Raw genomic sequence first — 13,664 nt, forward strand, 5'->3', positions numbered from 1 at the left:
CCAGCAACATCCCCCTAACAGGCCTCTCTGCTTGCACTCCGTCCCACCCCCTCAAACCCAATCCCATTCACTCTGTTACCACATAGCAGCTAGAATAATCCTTTGGAAATGTAGGTCACATCACTCCCCTGCTCAACACTTTCCAGGTGGCTTCTCATCACACTTTGAATAAAATCTGAAGTCCTGACCCCGTGGCCTTCCAAGGCCCTGCATGGTCGCTACCATTTGACTCAGGGCCTTTGCACTTGCTATGCCTTCTGACTGGGAGGTTCTTCCCAAAGGTCAGCACTGGGCTGGATGCTTTATTTAGGTGGAGAATCTTCAGTTCTTGTCTTCCCTGTCGTCGTGGACCCCTGAGACACAGGAGTGGTGACAGAGGGGTTCTGGCCTGGGGATCTGACCCCCCCCTAGTTATTACTGATGGCTTCACATTACTCATGGCTTCAGATCAGGTGGTCTAGCCCAGCGCACATGCGTGATGAAAGTACCAGAGTGAACAGAGGCCTCTCGGGGTGGGAAGTGAAAGGGATAAGAGAAACATGAAATTCATGTTGTCGAAACCTGTTTTCATCTTGGCTTCTATGTCAAGTGTGGGTGCCGCTCCTCTTCTAGACCCTCAGTTTGGGCCTTAAAAAAAAAAATTCCTTGGTATTTGCAAATACTCATGCCTTTCACATGAAACTGCTTCAACATATTCCAGAGGACTCAATATGGATGCATAATTCACTCTATTGGTTAACGGTCAAGTGTATAATAGTGAGGACTTTGAAACATGGAAAATCTAACTTAACGCATTCGACAGTGGGAGAAATAAAAAGGAACATAGGGGACCTTATACGTGGAGGGGAGATTCCAAAGAAGTGACTGGGAGGTCAGCCCTCTGATAACAATGTAAGTGCATTTGGTCTGGCAAATTTCTATATCCTTTAACATTTTTTTTGGAAGCAGCTAGCATACCCTGGGGAATTACAGATCAGGCGTGTGGTGTCTCAATAGTATCCATTTGAATCGTTAAACCAAAAATAAGCAACTGGTGGGACTTCCCTGGCGGTCCAGTGGTTAAGACTCCGTGCTCCCGATGCAGGGGGCCCGGGTTCAATCCCCGGTTGGGGAACTAGATTCCGCAAGCCACAACTCAGAGCCCCCTGCTACAATGACGATCCCATGTGCCGCAACTAAGACCTGGCACAAACAAATAAATAAATAAAAATAAATAAATATTTTAAAAAAGCAGAGCCAAGAATTAACAAAAATAAATAAATAAGCTACTGGTACATCGGGAAGATGGGAATTGTAGAGACCCAAGGGAGGTCACCCACAGACAGTTTAAGGTTCTTGGTAAAGGAAAGTCCTTTCAGCTCTGTTCCCATTTTATTTATTTATTTTTAATTTAATTTTTATTTTCTATTGGAGTATAGTTGATTTACAATGTTGTGTCAGTTTCAGGTGTACAGCAACATGATTGTGGTACATATACATCTATCCATTCTTTTTCAGATTCTTTTCCCATAGAGGTTATTATCGAATATTGAGTAGAGTTCCTTGTGCTCTACAGTACGCCCTTGTTGGTTATCTATTTTATATATAGTAGTCTGTATATGTTAATCCCAAACTCCTAATTTATCCCTCCCCAACTCTGTTTCATTTTTTTTTTTTTAAAGAAATTCACGTTCTTTTATTTATTTATTTATTTATTTATTTATTGGCTGTGTTGGGTCTTCGTTTCTGCGCGAGGGCTTTCTCTAGTTGCGGCGAGCGGGGGCCACACTTCATCGCGGTGTCATCGCGGTGCGCGGGCCTCTCACTATCGCGGCTTCTCTTGTTGCGGAGCACAGGCTCCAGACGCGCAGGCTCAGTAATTGTGGCTCACGGGCCCAGCTGCTCCGCGGCATGTGGGATCTTCCCAGACCAGGGCTCGAACCCGTGTCCCCTGCATTGGCAGGCAGATTCTCAACCACTGTGCCACCAGGGAAGCCCTGTTTCATTTTAAACGGGAAGAACTTTCTTGAATCTCTTCCTTTTCCTCCTCTCTGAGCTTGCTAAGAAGGATATGGGGTAGTGAGGAGGGGCCTGAAAAGGGTGAGAGTGTCAAGGGGTGATGGCAAATAGCCTGTTAATTTTTTTTTTAAGTTTTCAGAATTTAATATTTGTATTTATGATGAAAAATGTTAAATGTCCACTAGAGATTATGCAAGAGAGAACACAATTTTTCAAAATTATTTTGAGGCGTATGTGGACAAACCCATTTCAAGACCATTGAGTTCAACGGAAACATTGGTGGCCAACGTGGGGCAAGCAGAAAGAACATCGGCTGAGCCTGGGACCCCAGGAGACCTCGGCTTAGCCAGTTATTTTGACTATAGCTTACTTCTCCTTGGGTTCTCCTATAGGTGCTGTGCCTGGTTGGGGGGTGCCGAGGTGAAGGAATTAAGAATGAACCAAGCGGCTGTCAGGTGTATAAGTCCAGCCCTCCTCCTGTTCCAAGAGAAATTGTCGGCCCGCTGGTGAAACTCTGGAATTCCATGCCCCATGAGGGCTGGGTCTATGCTTTACACCGTGGAACTCCTCACACCCCCTGCTCCCCGCCCTTGCTAGCCCACAGGATTTACTCACTGGGCATTTCTGAATGAATGAATGTTTCTTGAGTTCCTACTATGGATCGGGCTCTGGGGACCTTGTGGTGACCAGTTAGACAGGGTTTTTGCTCCCGCGGAATGTGCATTCCAGTGTTAAAGGGATGAACATATATACATTAATCCCTCGTAGATGAGTCTTCTTCTGGGTTGAGATGGACTCATGCTTTCACAAAGGAGATGACTTGCAGACGGAGCTAGAATTGGTCCAGAACTTGGAGGTCAGGGGAGGGGGATATTCTGGAAGCACCCTGTCTTAAGTTAGAATCTATGTTTCTTGGTCGTGACTGGGAGATGGACACTATTTAAGATTAAGTGGTGGAGGTAGGGGGTTGTTTCCTACAACTCCAACACTGCAAAAAACTGTACTTGGGGGAAGCTGATTGGGTTGCTGTTAGAATAAAGAACGACGAGGAATATGGGAAGGTCCCTAGCACAGTGCCAGCGTGCAGTAAGATTACAGTAAATAAAACTTCAAAATACATCCCATCCCATTTTTCTCTCCATCTCCACAGCCACCATCATCTCTTGCAACATCATCGTAACCAGCCCCCCTGCTTATGTCCTTACTTCCTGAAGGCTATTCTCAACACAGCAGCCAGAGGGATTCCTACGACAGCTATAGTCAGAGCATGTCCTTCTGTTCACCACCTTCCAATGGTCTCATGTCACCCAGGGTAAAACCAAAGTCCTCAACGGTCTCCAGGACCCACCTGAGCTTCCACCTCTTCCTTTATTGACCTTGTTTTCTACTCTAGGTCTCTCTAGTGAAAGACATTGGCCTCCCTGCTAGTTCACTAACCACGTCCAACACTCTCCTGCCTCAGGACCCTAGCACCTGCTGTTCCCTCTGCCTGGAAACTTTTCTCCCAGATACTAAATAGCTCACTCCTTCTTCAAGTTATTGATAGAAGTACCCTTTCTAATGGGACCTTCCCTGACCTTTTTTTTTTTTAACATATTTATTGGAGTATAATTGCTTTACAATGGTGTGCTAATTTCTGCTTTATAACAAAGTGAATCAGTTATACATATACATATGTTCCCATATCTCTTCCCTCTTGCGTCTCCCTCCCTCCCACCCTCCCTATCCCACCCCTCTAGGTGGTCACAAACCACCGAGCTGATCTCCCTGTGCTATGCGGCTGCTTCCCACTAGCTATCTATTTTACGTTTGGTAGTGTATATATGTCCATGCCACTCTCTCACTTCCTGACAATCTTTTTTAAATAGAAACACTCCTCCCATGTTTTCTACCCTCCCCTGATTTTTCATAGCACTTATTACCTTTTATTATATGAGTGATAATCTACATATTACTCTATTATGTATGATACTCATTGGTATACTGTTTTCTATTGTATATATTATACTATGTATGACATATATATAATGTATAATATTTGTTGATTGACTCCGCTTCTCCCCACACCTGTCCCTCACCCCTTATCTCTTGTTGACAGAGGGCAGGAATTTTGCTTCGCTCTGTGCTGTATCTGCAAAGCCCGCACAGTGTCCGGTACCCAGCAGGCGCTCGGTAAATAAGGGCAGGAAGAATAAATCAATCGGGAATGAATGAACACGTGAACGAGCCGGCGGCCTCTGGCTCTCGCCCTCCTGCGCTGCTTTAACCCCTTCGCTCTCCAGGTGAGGTCGGGGAGCCCGGGCCCAACGCGCCTGCGCAGCCCCACCCGGCCGGCGGGCTCAGGGTCTAGTCCCGGCGGCGGCAGCACTCCTTTGCGAGGCGCGGCGCCCGCGGAGGGTTACACTCGGGGCGGGGCAGGGCCTCCGATAGGCGGGGCCTTCGGGGGTGGGGCTTGCTGAGAGTACAGTTAGGGCTGCATCTCCTCTTGCAGTTGCTCCACGTCGGCCGCTCCACTCGGCCTCGTGTCCCGCGCCCCGGCCTCCGCCGCTGCCCGCGGCCCGGTCCCCATCCCCGCGCAGCCCCGGCCTTCCCGCCGGTCGTCCCCGTCGCAGCCATGTCCAAGGAGCCGCGGGCTGGGCGGGAGGAGATCCTGGAGTGCCAGGTGATGTGGGAGCCTGACAGCAAGAAGAACACGCAGATGGACCGCTTCCGGGCGGTCGTGGGCGCCGCCTACGGCCTGGCGCTGGGTGAGTGCGGGGCGCGCGTCCTGGGGGCTCCCCGGCCACCTCCCGGGGCCAGGAGCTTCCAGAAATCGGGCTCCCCCCTTGGGGGTCCGAGGGACCACCCGACAGAGGGACCCTCCTCCTGGGGTCCCGGGCGCCGCCTTTTCCTGGGCGTTGGTGTCAGGGTCCCTTCTAGTTGTTGGAACGGTCTCCTGATTTCCAGTTTCCCTCCTCTGGGGGTTGGACGAGCCACTGGACGGGGGGCCCCTCCCCAGGGGTGGGACATCTGACTGTGCGTTTTTGTCCCCTTCTCTGTGCGGGTTGTCACCTTCTCTGCTTTCAGGGAGCCGGTCTCCTCTTCACTGCGGCATCCATCTCCCGGAGAGGGGTCCCCATCTGGTCTTGGAGCCCCTGTGGACTGAGGGGTCCCTTGCTAGGCGTTCCTACCTGTGAGGTGTGCTCCCTGGGGTCTTGCCCTCCAGCCTTGGGGGCTTCCTCCCCGACCCAGGGCCTTTCTGACTCTTAGCTCTTCCTTTCTGTTGGTGGGGAGTCACTTGTCGGCCAGTAGTACCTCGTGCTGCCCCCTCATCCCCCGCCCCAGGCTGACCCTGCTAGAGGCCAGCATGGATTCTGGGCACTGGGGAGAAGGATGGTCAGGTAGGAGCCTGCCTCTGGGACTGGGGCCGAACTCCATCCCCTCACGTGTTTACACTCCCAGCCCCAAACCGAACCTAGTCAAGGGCCCCCTTTCCAGCTGCCGCCCTGGCCTCACGAGCCACCTGGCTGGGTGTGGACCTGGGCGAGGAGGCCCTTTTCCGGATGAGACGCTCTCCCCCTGTATCTACCTGGCTGGTCCACCTACCTTCTGCACCCTCCCCGCCCCAGGGGTTTTCAACTCATTATGGCCCTTTCCCTCCTCTTCTGGCCCCCTCCGCTGGCCGCAGGGACTCCTGTGTTTCTGTTGGTGGCATCACAGTTCTCAGGGAGCCTCACAGAAATGGAGACATGGGTCGTCTGACTTCTTACATCGTCCCCTTTCCAGCCCAGTGTCAGCATCTCCCCTGGGGCCCTCGTTTCCTCTTCCCTGAACTGGTAGGTTTTCCTGCTTCCTGCTTCTCCTCCCGCTGCGCTTCAGTACCGCCTGCGTGCGGGCTTTGCCAGAGCAGTCTTGATGCACACGTCTGACTTTGTCACGCCTGGGCTCCAGGGCTTACAGTGACTCCTTGTTGACCGTAGATTTGCAAACCCTGCCGCCTGGCAGCTTCCAAGTCCTCCACAGCACGGGGGTGTCATAGCTTCCACGGAGTCCCGTCCCTTGGCTGGCCCAGCTGCATCCCTCTCCCGCCCTCCTGCTCCCTGGGCAGTGAGCCCCCTGTAGACAGGTGTGGCTTATTACTCGCCGGGCCTTCTTTCAGGTAGTAGTTGGTAATGTGTGTTGGATTGGGGGATAGACTTTTTTATTTTGCCGCGCTGCGCAGCTTGTGACATCTTAGTTCCCGGACCAGAGATTGAACCCAGGCCCTCGGCAGTGAAAGCGCGGAGTCCTAACCACTGGACCGCCAGGGAAGTCCCTGGGGGACCGACTTGATTCCTAGGAAGAGCCAGGAGTGGAACTGCATTCTTGTTCTGTGTTACCGTGCCTTGGTTCCGCCTCTCTTTCCTCTGCCAGCTGTTCCCCCTGCTGCTTTACAGGATGATTTCACAGAAGGGCAGTCCTGTGAGGTGCGTGAGACCGCGCTGTAATCCGACTGCCGGGATTTTGAAGTGGCTCTACCACTTCCTAGCTGTGTGATCAGAAGGAAGTCACCCGATCTCCCGAGCCTTGGTTTCCTCACGTGTAAAATGGGCGTAATGAGAGGACCCGTATCGCTGGGTGACAGATGATCGGGCCGAGCGCCCACCCGCACCTGGCCTGGGGGGTTTGCTCAGTAGACACTGGCAGAGGCACCAGTTGCTCCCAGTCTGCCTGCCCAGCTCCTCTCTGCCCTTCAAGGCTGGGACTGGTGGCCTGCGGGCCATGTCGGGCCTGCAGACTTAGTTCGGGCGGCTCACACGCTGAAAGACCGCATAGGAAAAGTAAGATTTGCAACTTCTTTTGAAAACCCAAAGGCCCGTGATGCTGGGTCTGTGTCCTCACATGACGGCATCAGCTGAGCTGCGTGGGGCTCCTCTCTTGGTCTGGGGGTGGCTTAGACCTTGGTTTTTTTCTTTTCCTCCTCTCCCACGCCTGATGGTTAACCCACCCTGCTTCTCTCCTTTCCGTGGGCCTGGCCCTGGACGTTTTGGTCTTTGCTTTAAGAGCCAACTCAAATGCTGCATTCTCTCTGATTATTCTCTCTGTTTTCTCCTTTCCTCTGCTCTCCAAGTGCATGTAATTTGGACTTTCAGCCTGTCTTGCCTGTTCATTTATTTGTGAGCATGTTTTTTTTTTGGCTGAGCAGCGTGCGGGATCTTAGTTCCCTGACCGGGGATCGAGCCTGTGCCCCCTGCAGTGGAAGCGCGGAGTCTTAACCACTGGACCGCCAGGGAAGTCCCCAAGTGTCTTTATACCACAAACTGCAGCTCGCCTCTGCATGCCAGCGTCTGGGACAGAGCTGGCTGACAAATAGAAGGCTTGGTCTCTGTTCTCGAGCAGCTCAGGTGTACTTGCGGGGAGAAGGCTCGTGCAGAGGTAGCAGCACTGAGCCCCGGGCGTAGGGGTGGGTGCTGTCCGCCTGCTGAGCGCTGGGTCTCTCAGGATGCTGTTGAAGGGCGCTGGCAGGATCTTGAGCTGAGACTTGAAGGTGTAGGCTTGTCAGGATTCATTCTCACAGCTGGAGAGGAGGAAGCAGGTGAAGTGGCAGGCAAGGCTTACAAACTCGGGTGCCTGCAGGGACCCGGCAGGTGACAGGGGTATTAATAACAGCTAATAGTTAGCACTTCCTGCACGCCAGGCCCCATTCGGGAACTTGATGTGGATTAATTAACTTAATCCTCAGTAACCTTGCCAAGGAGCTGCGGCTTTGATCTCATTTCCCAGCTGAGAAAGTGGAAGCTCAAAGTCTTGGGTGAGAGCTCGCAGCTGTGAGCGGTGGAGCTGGGCTTAGTGCTCGTCACTGCTGTGTTAGGTTGCCTCTCGCATGTGTGTGAAGGGCCAGGTGGGGCAGCTGTTACCTGCTTGAGCTGATTGTCACCGTGTGGAGTGACAGGGCATTAGCTACCTCTTGCTGCATTGCAGATCACCCCAAGACTTGGTGACATGAAACAACGGTAAATGTTTAGTATTTCTGAGTTTCCGCGGGCCAGGCTTCCGGGAGTGGCTTAGCTGGTGGTTCTGGCTCTGGGTCTCCCGCGGCTGCATCCACCCGTGGGCTGGGGCTGGAGGCCTGCTTCCCAGGGGCCGGCTCCCGTGGCAGTGAGTCAGTGCTGGTCGTGGGCGGGAGGCCTCCGTTTCACGCCGCCTAGGACTGCTTGAGTGTCCTCACAACATGGCCACCGGCTTCCTGCAGAGCAAGTGATCAAGGCAGAAGCTGCAGTGTCCTTAGGACCTTATGACCCAGCCTCACAAGGTGCACTCGGTCATTTCCTTAACAGTCCGGCTCAGCTGGGGGAGGGGACGACACAGGGACGTAAATACCAGGAGGTGACACTCGTTGGCCGGCTTCCATGGCCAGATGTCCTGTCTTCTCAGGAGAAGCCAGAAATCCTGCACTTCATTTGGAAACCGAATTTAACATCATCCCGTTCAGTTCCTAAGCATCGCGCAGACTGAACTAAACGTGCCTGTGGTCCGTCCCCCGGGCTTCCAGATCGCAGCCTCTGAGCTGGGGGGGGATGGCGGGGGACACGTGTGGGCAGAAGCCCCAGGAGCCCCTGCTCGGCTGGAGAATCGTGTCGATCCCTTGGCTGAGTCGTGGACGGTGGGAAAGTGTCCGCTCAAAGCCCACCCGCTTCTCCGCGGTCCACTGGGATCCTCGCGATGCTGAGATGCCGCTGTGACTGCTCGCTCCCCGGGTCGGCAGGCTGGTTACATCCTCTGCCCTCCTGGATGCGGTGGTGGTGCCCTGTGTGATGATGGGCTTTCCAGGTCTTCAGGGGAGGCCCTGCTCCATCTCTTGTGTCAGCCCAGAGGAGTTTTTGGTGCTGGAGCTCTTGGCAATTTGTGAGGACCAAGGTGACTTAAAAAGCACTTACATAGATTGCCTGAGGCCTCGCAGCTAATAAATGGCCAAGCCAGGATTTGAACCCAGGCCTTCTGGGTCCAGAGTCCATGGTTTTAGGCATGCTGGTTAAGATATAAAATCACCGCCTCGTGACTTTTGTTCATTTGGGGACTAGCGGTGGTGGGTTTGCTTTAACAGAAACTAAGATGCCCTGCGCTCCCAAGACCGTCTCTCATCAGGTGCCTTTGAACCCCTCAGACACACATAACTCCTCAGGTGTATCCATCTTATCACTGAACCAAGACTTTCCTCCTAAGATTTGTCGGAGTTATGTGCCTTTTTTTCCTTTCTTTTTTGTTTCAGAAAATTACGATGACTTATATCATTGGTCAGTTGAGTCATATTCGGACTTCTGGGCAGAGTTCTGGAAATTCAGTGGAATTGTCTTCTCACACACATATGATGAGGTAAGTAGAGATTTTGCTTACACATTATCTTTTCGTGGTTCTGATCCAAAATGAAGTGTTAATTTTGAGGAAGACTAAATCATATCTTCTTTTAAATCCCCACATCAGCGGGAAAAAGTCATTGCCGTAGAGAGTTGGCAGGAAATTGTGTTGGGGTCACGGACCTCTTGGGGACTCTGCAGGCTCCGGGCCCCCCGATGCGTGTGGACCCAGCCCTTGTCCTGGGAATCTGAGTGATCCGAAGAGTAGGGCATTGCTGTATTTTTATTTTATTGAAATTTTTTAGAATTGCAGTAAAATACACATAACACAAAATTTACCATTTTATCCATTTTAAAGTGTACAGTTCAGTGATATTCCATACATTCATGTTTTAAAAATTTATTTGTTTTATTTATTTATTTTTGGCTGCACTGTGCGGCATGCGGGATCTTAGTTCCCTGACCAGGGATGGAACCTGGGCCCCCCACCGTGGAAGTGTGGAGTCCTAACCACTGGACCACCAGGGAAGTCCCCATACTGTAATTGTTTTTTCTTTTTTAAATTTATTTATTTATTTATTTTTGGCTGCGTTGGGTCTTCATTGCTGCGCGCGGGCTTTCTCTAGTTGCGGCGAGCGGGGGCTACTCTTTGTTGTGGTGCGTGGGCTTCTCATTGTGGTGGCTTCTCTTGTTGCAGAGTACGGGCTCTAGGCACGCGGGCTCAGTAGTTGCGGCTCACGGGCTCTAGAGCTCAGGCTCAGTAGTTGTGGCGTAAGGGCTTAGTTGCTCCGCGGCATGTGGGATCTTCCCGGACCAGGGCTCGAACCCATGTCCCCTGCATTGGCAGGCGAATTCTCAACCACTGCGCCACCAGGGAAGCCCCCTGTAATTGTTTTTTAAACTATCAGTAGTTTTGTTATTTACCTGGATTTTAGAGATTTTTATTTATTCCCTCAATAAATATCCAGGGAATAAGAAGTCTGTTGTGTGTTTGGTTTGATTATGGGATGAGCCATTCTGAAAGGTTCACCTGGAGAAGAAACCAAGGTTCCAGCCCTGAGGGAGGAGGCACGGATCCAGATTCCTAAAAACTGTGGCGGGGTGTCCGGTGGGCCGTGCACTTTGATCTCCTGGCTTCCACGCTCTGGTCAGCCCTGGAACATGCGGCAGCTGCCGTGTCTGTCTCTCTCTGTCCTTTTCTCATCAGCATCGCTCATAAAGTAGGTGCTTAATAATTAACAGACTAAATTAGTGGGGCGGTGTTTTCCCTTGGCATTAATTTTCTTTTAACTTTAGTGAGGAATAATTGATACATATAATTTGTTTGTTTTTTTTTTTTGGTTGTGCTGGGTCTTAGTAACAGCAGGCGTGCTCCTTAGTTGCGGCATGCGAACTCTTAGTTGTGGCATGCGTGTGGGATCTAGTTCCCTGACCAGGGATTGAACCCGGGCCTGCTGCGTAGGGAGCATGGAGTCTTAACCACTGGACCACCAGGGAAGTCCTGATACATATAATTGTATCTATTTCAAGTGTACACGTGAATGATTTGATATACATGTGCCTTGTGGAAGGAGTACCAAGATAACTGACATCCATCACCTCACACAGTTACCTTTTTCTTTTTCTTTCTCTTTTTCTTTTTTTTTTTTTGTGGTGAGAATGCTTAAGATCTACTCTCAGCAACTGTCAGGTTCACATTTCTGTTCTGCATTCATTTCTGTTTTCAGTTTCAAGCCTTTGGGCCAGGTCAGCGTTCAGTCTATACAGCGATCTAGTGATGCCTTGGGCCGGCGAGTTAGCTGGCCTGCTGTGACGCGGAATTGCTTCTAGGTATCTGGTGTTGCTCTCACGCACGTGCGTGTCTCGGTTTGCTGTCGTCCTCTGTAGGTCGTGGACACGTCCAAAGGGATTGCGGACGTCCCTGAGTGGTTCAAAGGCAGTCGCCTCAACTATGCGGAAAACCTCCTGCAACACGGGGAAAATGACGGAGTGGCCCTTTACGTGGCACGTGAGTCCCGACAGCTGCTCGGATTTTCCTCTCGTGGTGTGACGGGGCCACGTGTCCAGAGAGGCTCCGAAGCACTCAGAACCTGCAGCGTATGATTTCCAAACAATAGCTTGGCACCTTTTTTTTTTTTTTTTTTTTATGGTGAAAAACACAAAATACTAACTTTACCATCTTAACCATTTTTAAATGTACAATTCAGTGGTGCTAAGTATATTCACATTGTTGTGCAGTAGATCCCTGGAACCTTTTCACTGAAACAACTTTCCAAAGTGTTTAGTGGAACTTTTCCACTAAACACTGATTTCCCCTCCTCCTCCCCCAGCCCTTGGAAAATTATATTAAAAAAATCACAACCAAATCAAAGGATTCTTCACTTAATAAAAACATTCCCAGTAGTAAAAAAAGAATCTTTAAATGGCAAATTCTGGGCGTGTGTCTCAAGGACGCCCTTTCCCAAGCCTTTCTTTTCTGGAACGTCGGGTAAACCTGCATCTGGTTTGCGGCCCCTGCACCTGTGTAGCGTCTCCCGGGCGCGTATCTCTAACCTGTGTTTGAACAGGTGTGAGTTTTCATCCGTGTCTGTGACTCAGAACCTCTCTTTTTAGGATGGTCCGAGGATGACCTGTCCTTTTTCTCTTCCCAGGGGAAGGCAGGGAGGAGATCAAGAAGGTGAGTTTTGAAGAGCTGCGGCGACAGGTGGCTTTGTACGCCGCGGCGATGAGGAAGATGGGCGTGAGGAGAGGAGACCGGGTCATCGGTGGGTACTTCTGGCGCCTGTCACAGTGGGGGCAGGGGGGTGGCTTGGAAGGAAGGAGGTGGCGTCGGGTCAGATTGCACGCACACGGCTTCGCGTGTGTACACGTGCGGCACAAACCAGACGAAGAGGGACGATCGTTGCAAGGGCGGCCCAGCCACAGTGAGCTGGGCTGTGAGGGTCCCCGGCTCCCGGCCTCCACGTGGGCATGTCCTCCTGAGCCAGTGCTCACAGACGTCTACTATTATTATTAATAATAATTTTTTAATGCATTATTTATTATTTTTTTTTAATGAAATGTGGACCTTAAACTAAACACAAACCAGAAAGTTCATCAGGTCCTTGATGACAGAGCCAGGACCCCTTCCAAGGTCGGGAAAAGCTGCTGCAGTTTCTGGGCCTGCCCACCTCCAACTTGATGCTTTCCTGAGGCATTCCTGAGGGCTGGTTTCCATTCTGTGATTTTCGCCGTCTGTGCTGACACGATTGTAGACTGATTCCTAATCCCCAAAACCCAGCAGAGGGAGTTTTATCGGTGGAGAGACTCACTAGACTGATGTCCTCTGACCCACAGACGCCAGGGCAGGTGCCGCCAGCCTGCTTGTTTCCCAGATGAAAAACCGAGGCCCAGAAGAGAAAAGTAAACTAACCATTTTTTTTTTTTAATTTGGAAAGGATTTTATTAAAAAAACAGGTGTTGATTTAAACACTATAGACAATTTCAGTTCATAAGGTCGTTAACTGAAAGTATGTGGATATACTCAGCCTCTGGAGATAATAAATAGAGAGTTACTTTTTTTTGGCCGAGCCACTTGTGGGATCTTAGTTCCCCGACCAGGGATTGAACCCGGGCCCTCGGCAGTGAGAGCGCAGAGCCCTAACCACTCGACTGCCAGGAAATTCCCTGAGAGTTAGTGAGGCGTGAAATCTGACAGCCAGGACGCTTCATCACACATCTGTTGAACGATGGATTGTAATTATTTGGTGCCGCGATATGGCAGCGTGCGCCTGGGCCCACGTTTCCTGGTGCCTGGCTGGTGGCGCTAGGCCGCGCTGTTCCTTGGGGTCCCCGCCTGGGCCTCCTCGCTCAGCGCGGCTTCTCCCACGTAGTTCTTCCTGGTGAGAATTTGTTTAGCAGCATCCGCTCCCTGGAGCCAGGAGACCTTCCCTCGGTGCCTGGCGCTGCCTTTGGGCCTGTGGGTTTGGATGAGGACTTTCTCCTCCCTGGACCTCGAGTTTCGGCATCTTTAAACTGGGCAGCAGAGAGGCTGAGAGGCTTGTTATGCAGAGTCTCTCGTGGGCAGAGAAGTTAGGTGGGCTTTCTTGCCCCTGCCCATCCACACGCACCCCGGGAGGGGCTGGTGACAATGACGGATGTGTCCAGGGGCGGTTCCCAGTCTGGGTCCGGCTGGGGTTCTGTGTGCTTTTTGCTGCAGTGCTGGGGTCAGAGTTTAAATTGCTCCTTCCGGGATCAGGCATCAGATCTTATTCTTAAACCAAAGAAGAGGGCTTCTCTGTCCCCTGGCCACACGACTTCACTCGTGGCACCAACCCCAGTGGCATCGCTGGTGTCCGTCCCCTGCTTGGAGGC

General features: G+C 51.5%; 1 protein-coding gene across 4 annotated transcripts in view; it reads left to right on the forward strand.

Moving 5' to 3' along the window:
* The first annotated feature begins 4,262 nt into the window (after positions 1-4,262).
* The window catches only part of AACS (acetoacetyl-CoA synthetase), a 52,034-nt gene continuing 42,632 nt past the window's right edge, over positions 4,263-13,664 (forward strand). For 2 of the 4 annotated variants that reach the window (XM_057526131.1, XM_057526133.1), the window contains exons 1-4: positions 4,449-4,745; positions 9,227-9,330; positions 11,199-11,319; positions 11,963-12,076. In XM_057526131.1, coding sequence (XP_057382114.1) covers positions 4,613-4,745; positions 9,227-9,330; positions 11,199-11,319; positions 11,963-12,076 — 472 coding nt within the window. In that variant the 5' untranslated portion in view covers positions 4,449-4,612. Of the gene's footprint in view, positions 4,281-4,448; positions 4,746-9,226; positions 9,331-11,198; positions 11,320-11,962; positions 12,077-13,664 lie in introns of those variants that run through there. The other 2 variants (XM_007189644.3, XM_057526132.1) reach the window with 2 other exon arrangements.

This window comes from Balaenoptera acutorostrata, chromosome 13 (assembly GCF_949987535.1).
Source record: "Balaenoptera acutorostrata chromosome 13, mBalAcu1.1, whole genome shotgun sequence".
NCBI classification, from domain to species: domain Eukaryota; kingdom Metazoa; phylum Chordata; class Mammalia; order Artiodactyla; family Balaenopteridae; genus Balaenoptera; species Balaenoptera acutorostrata.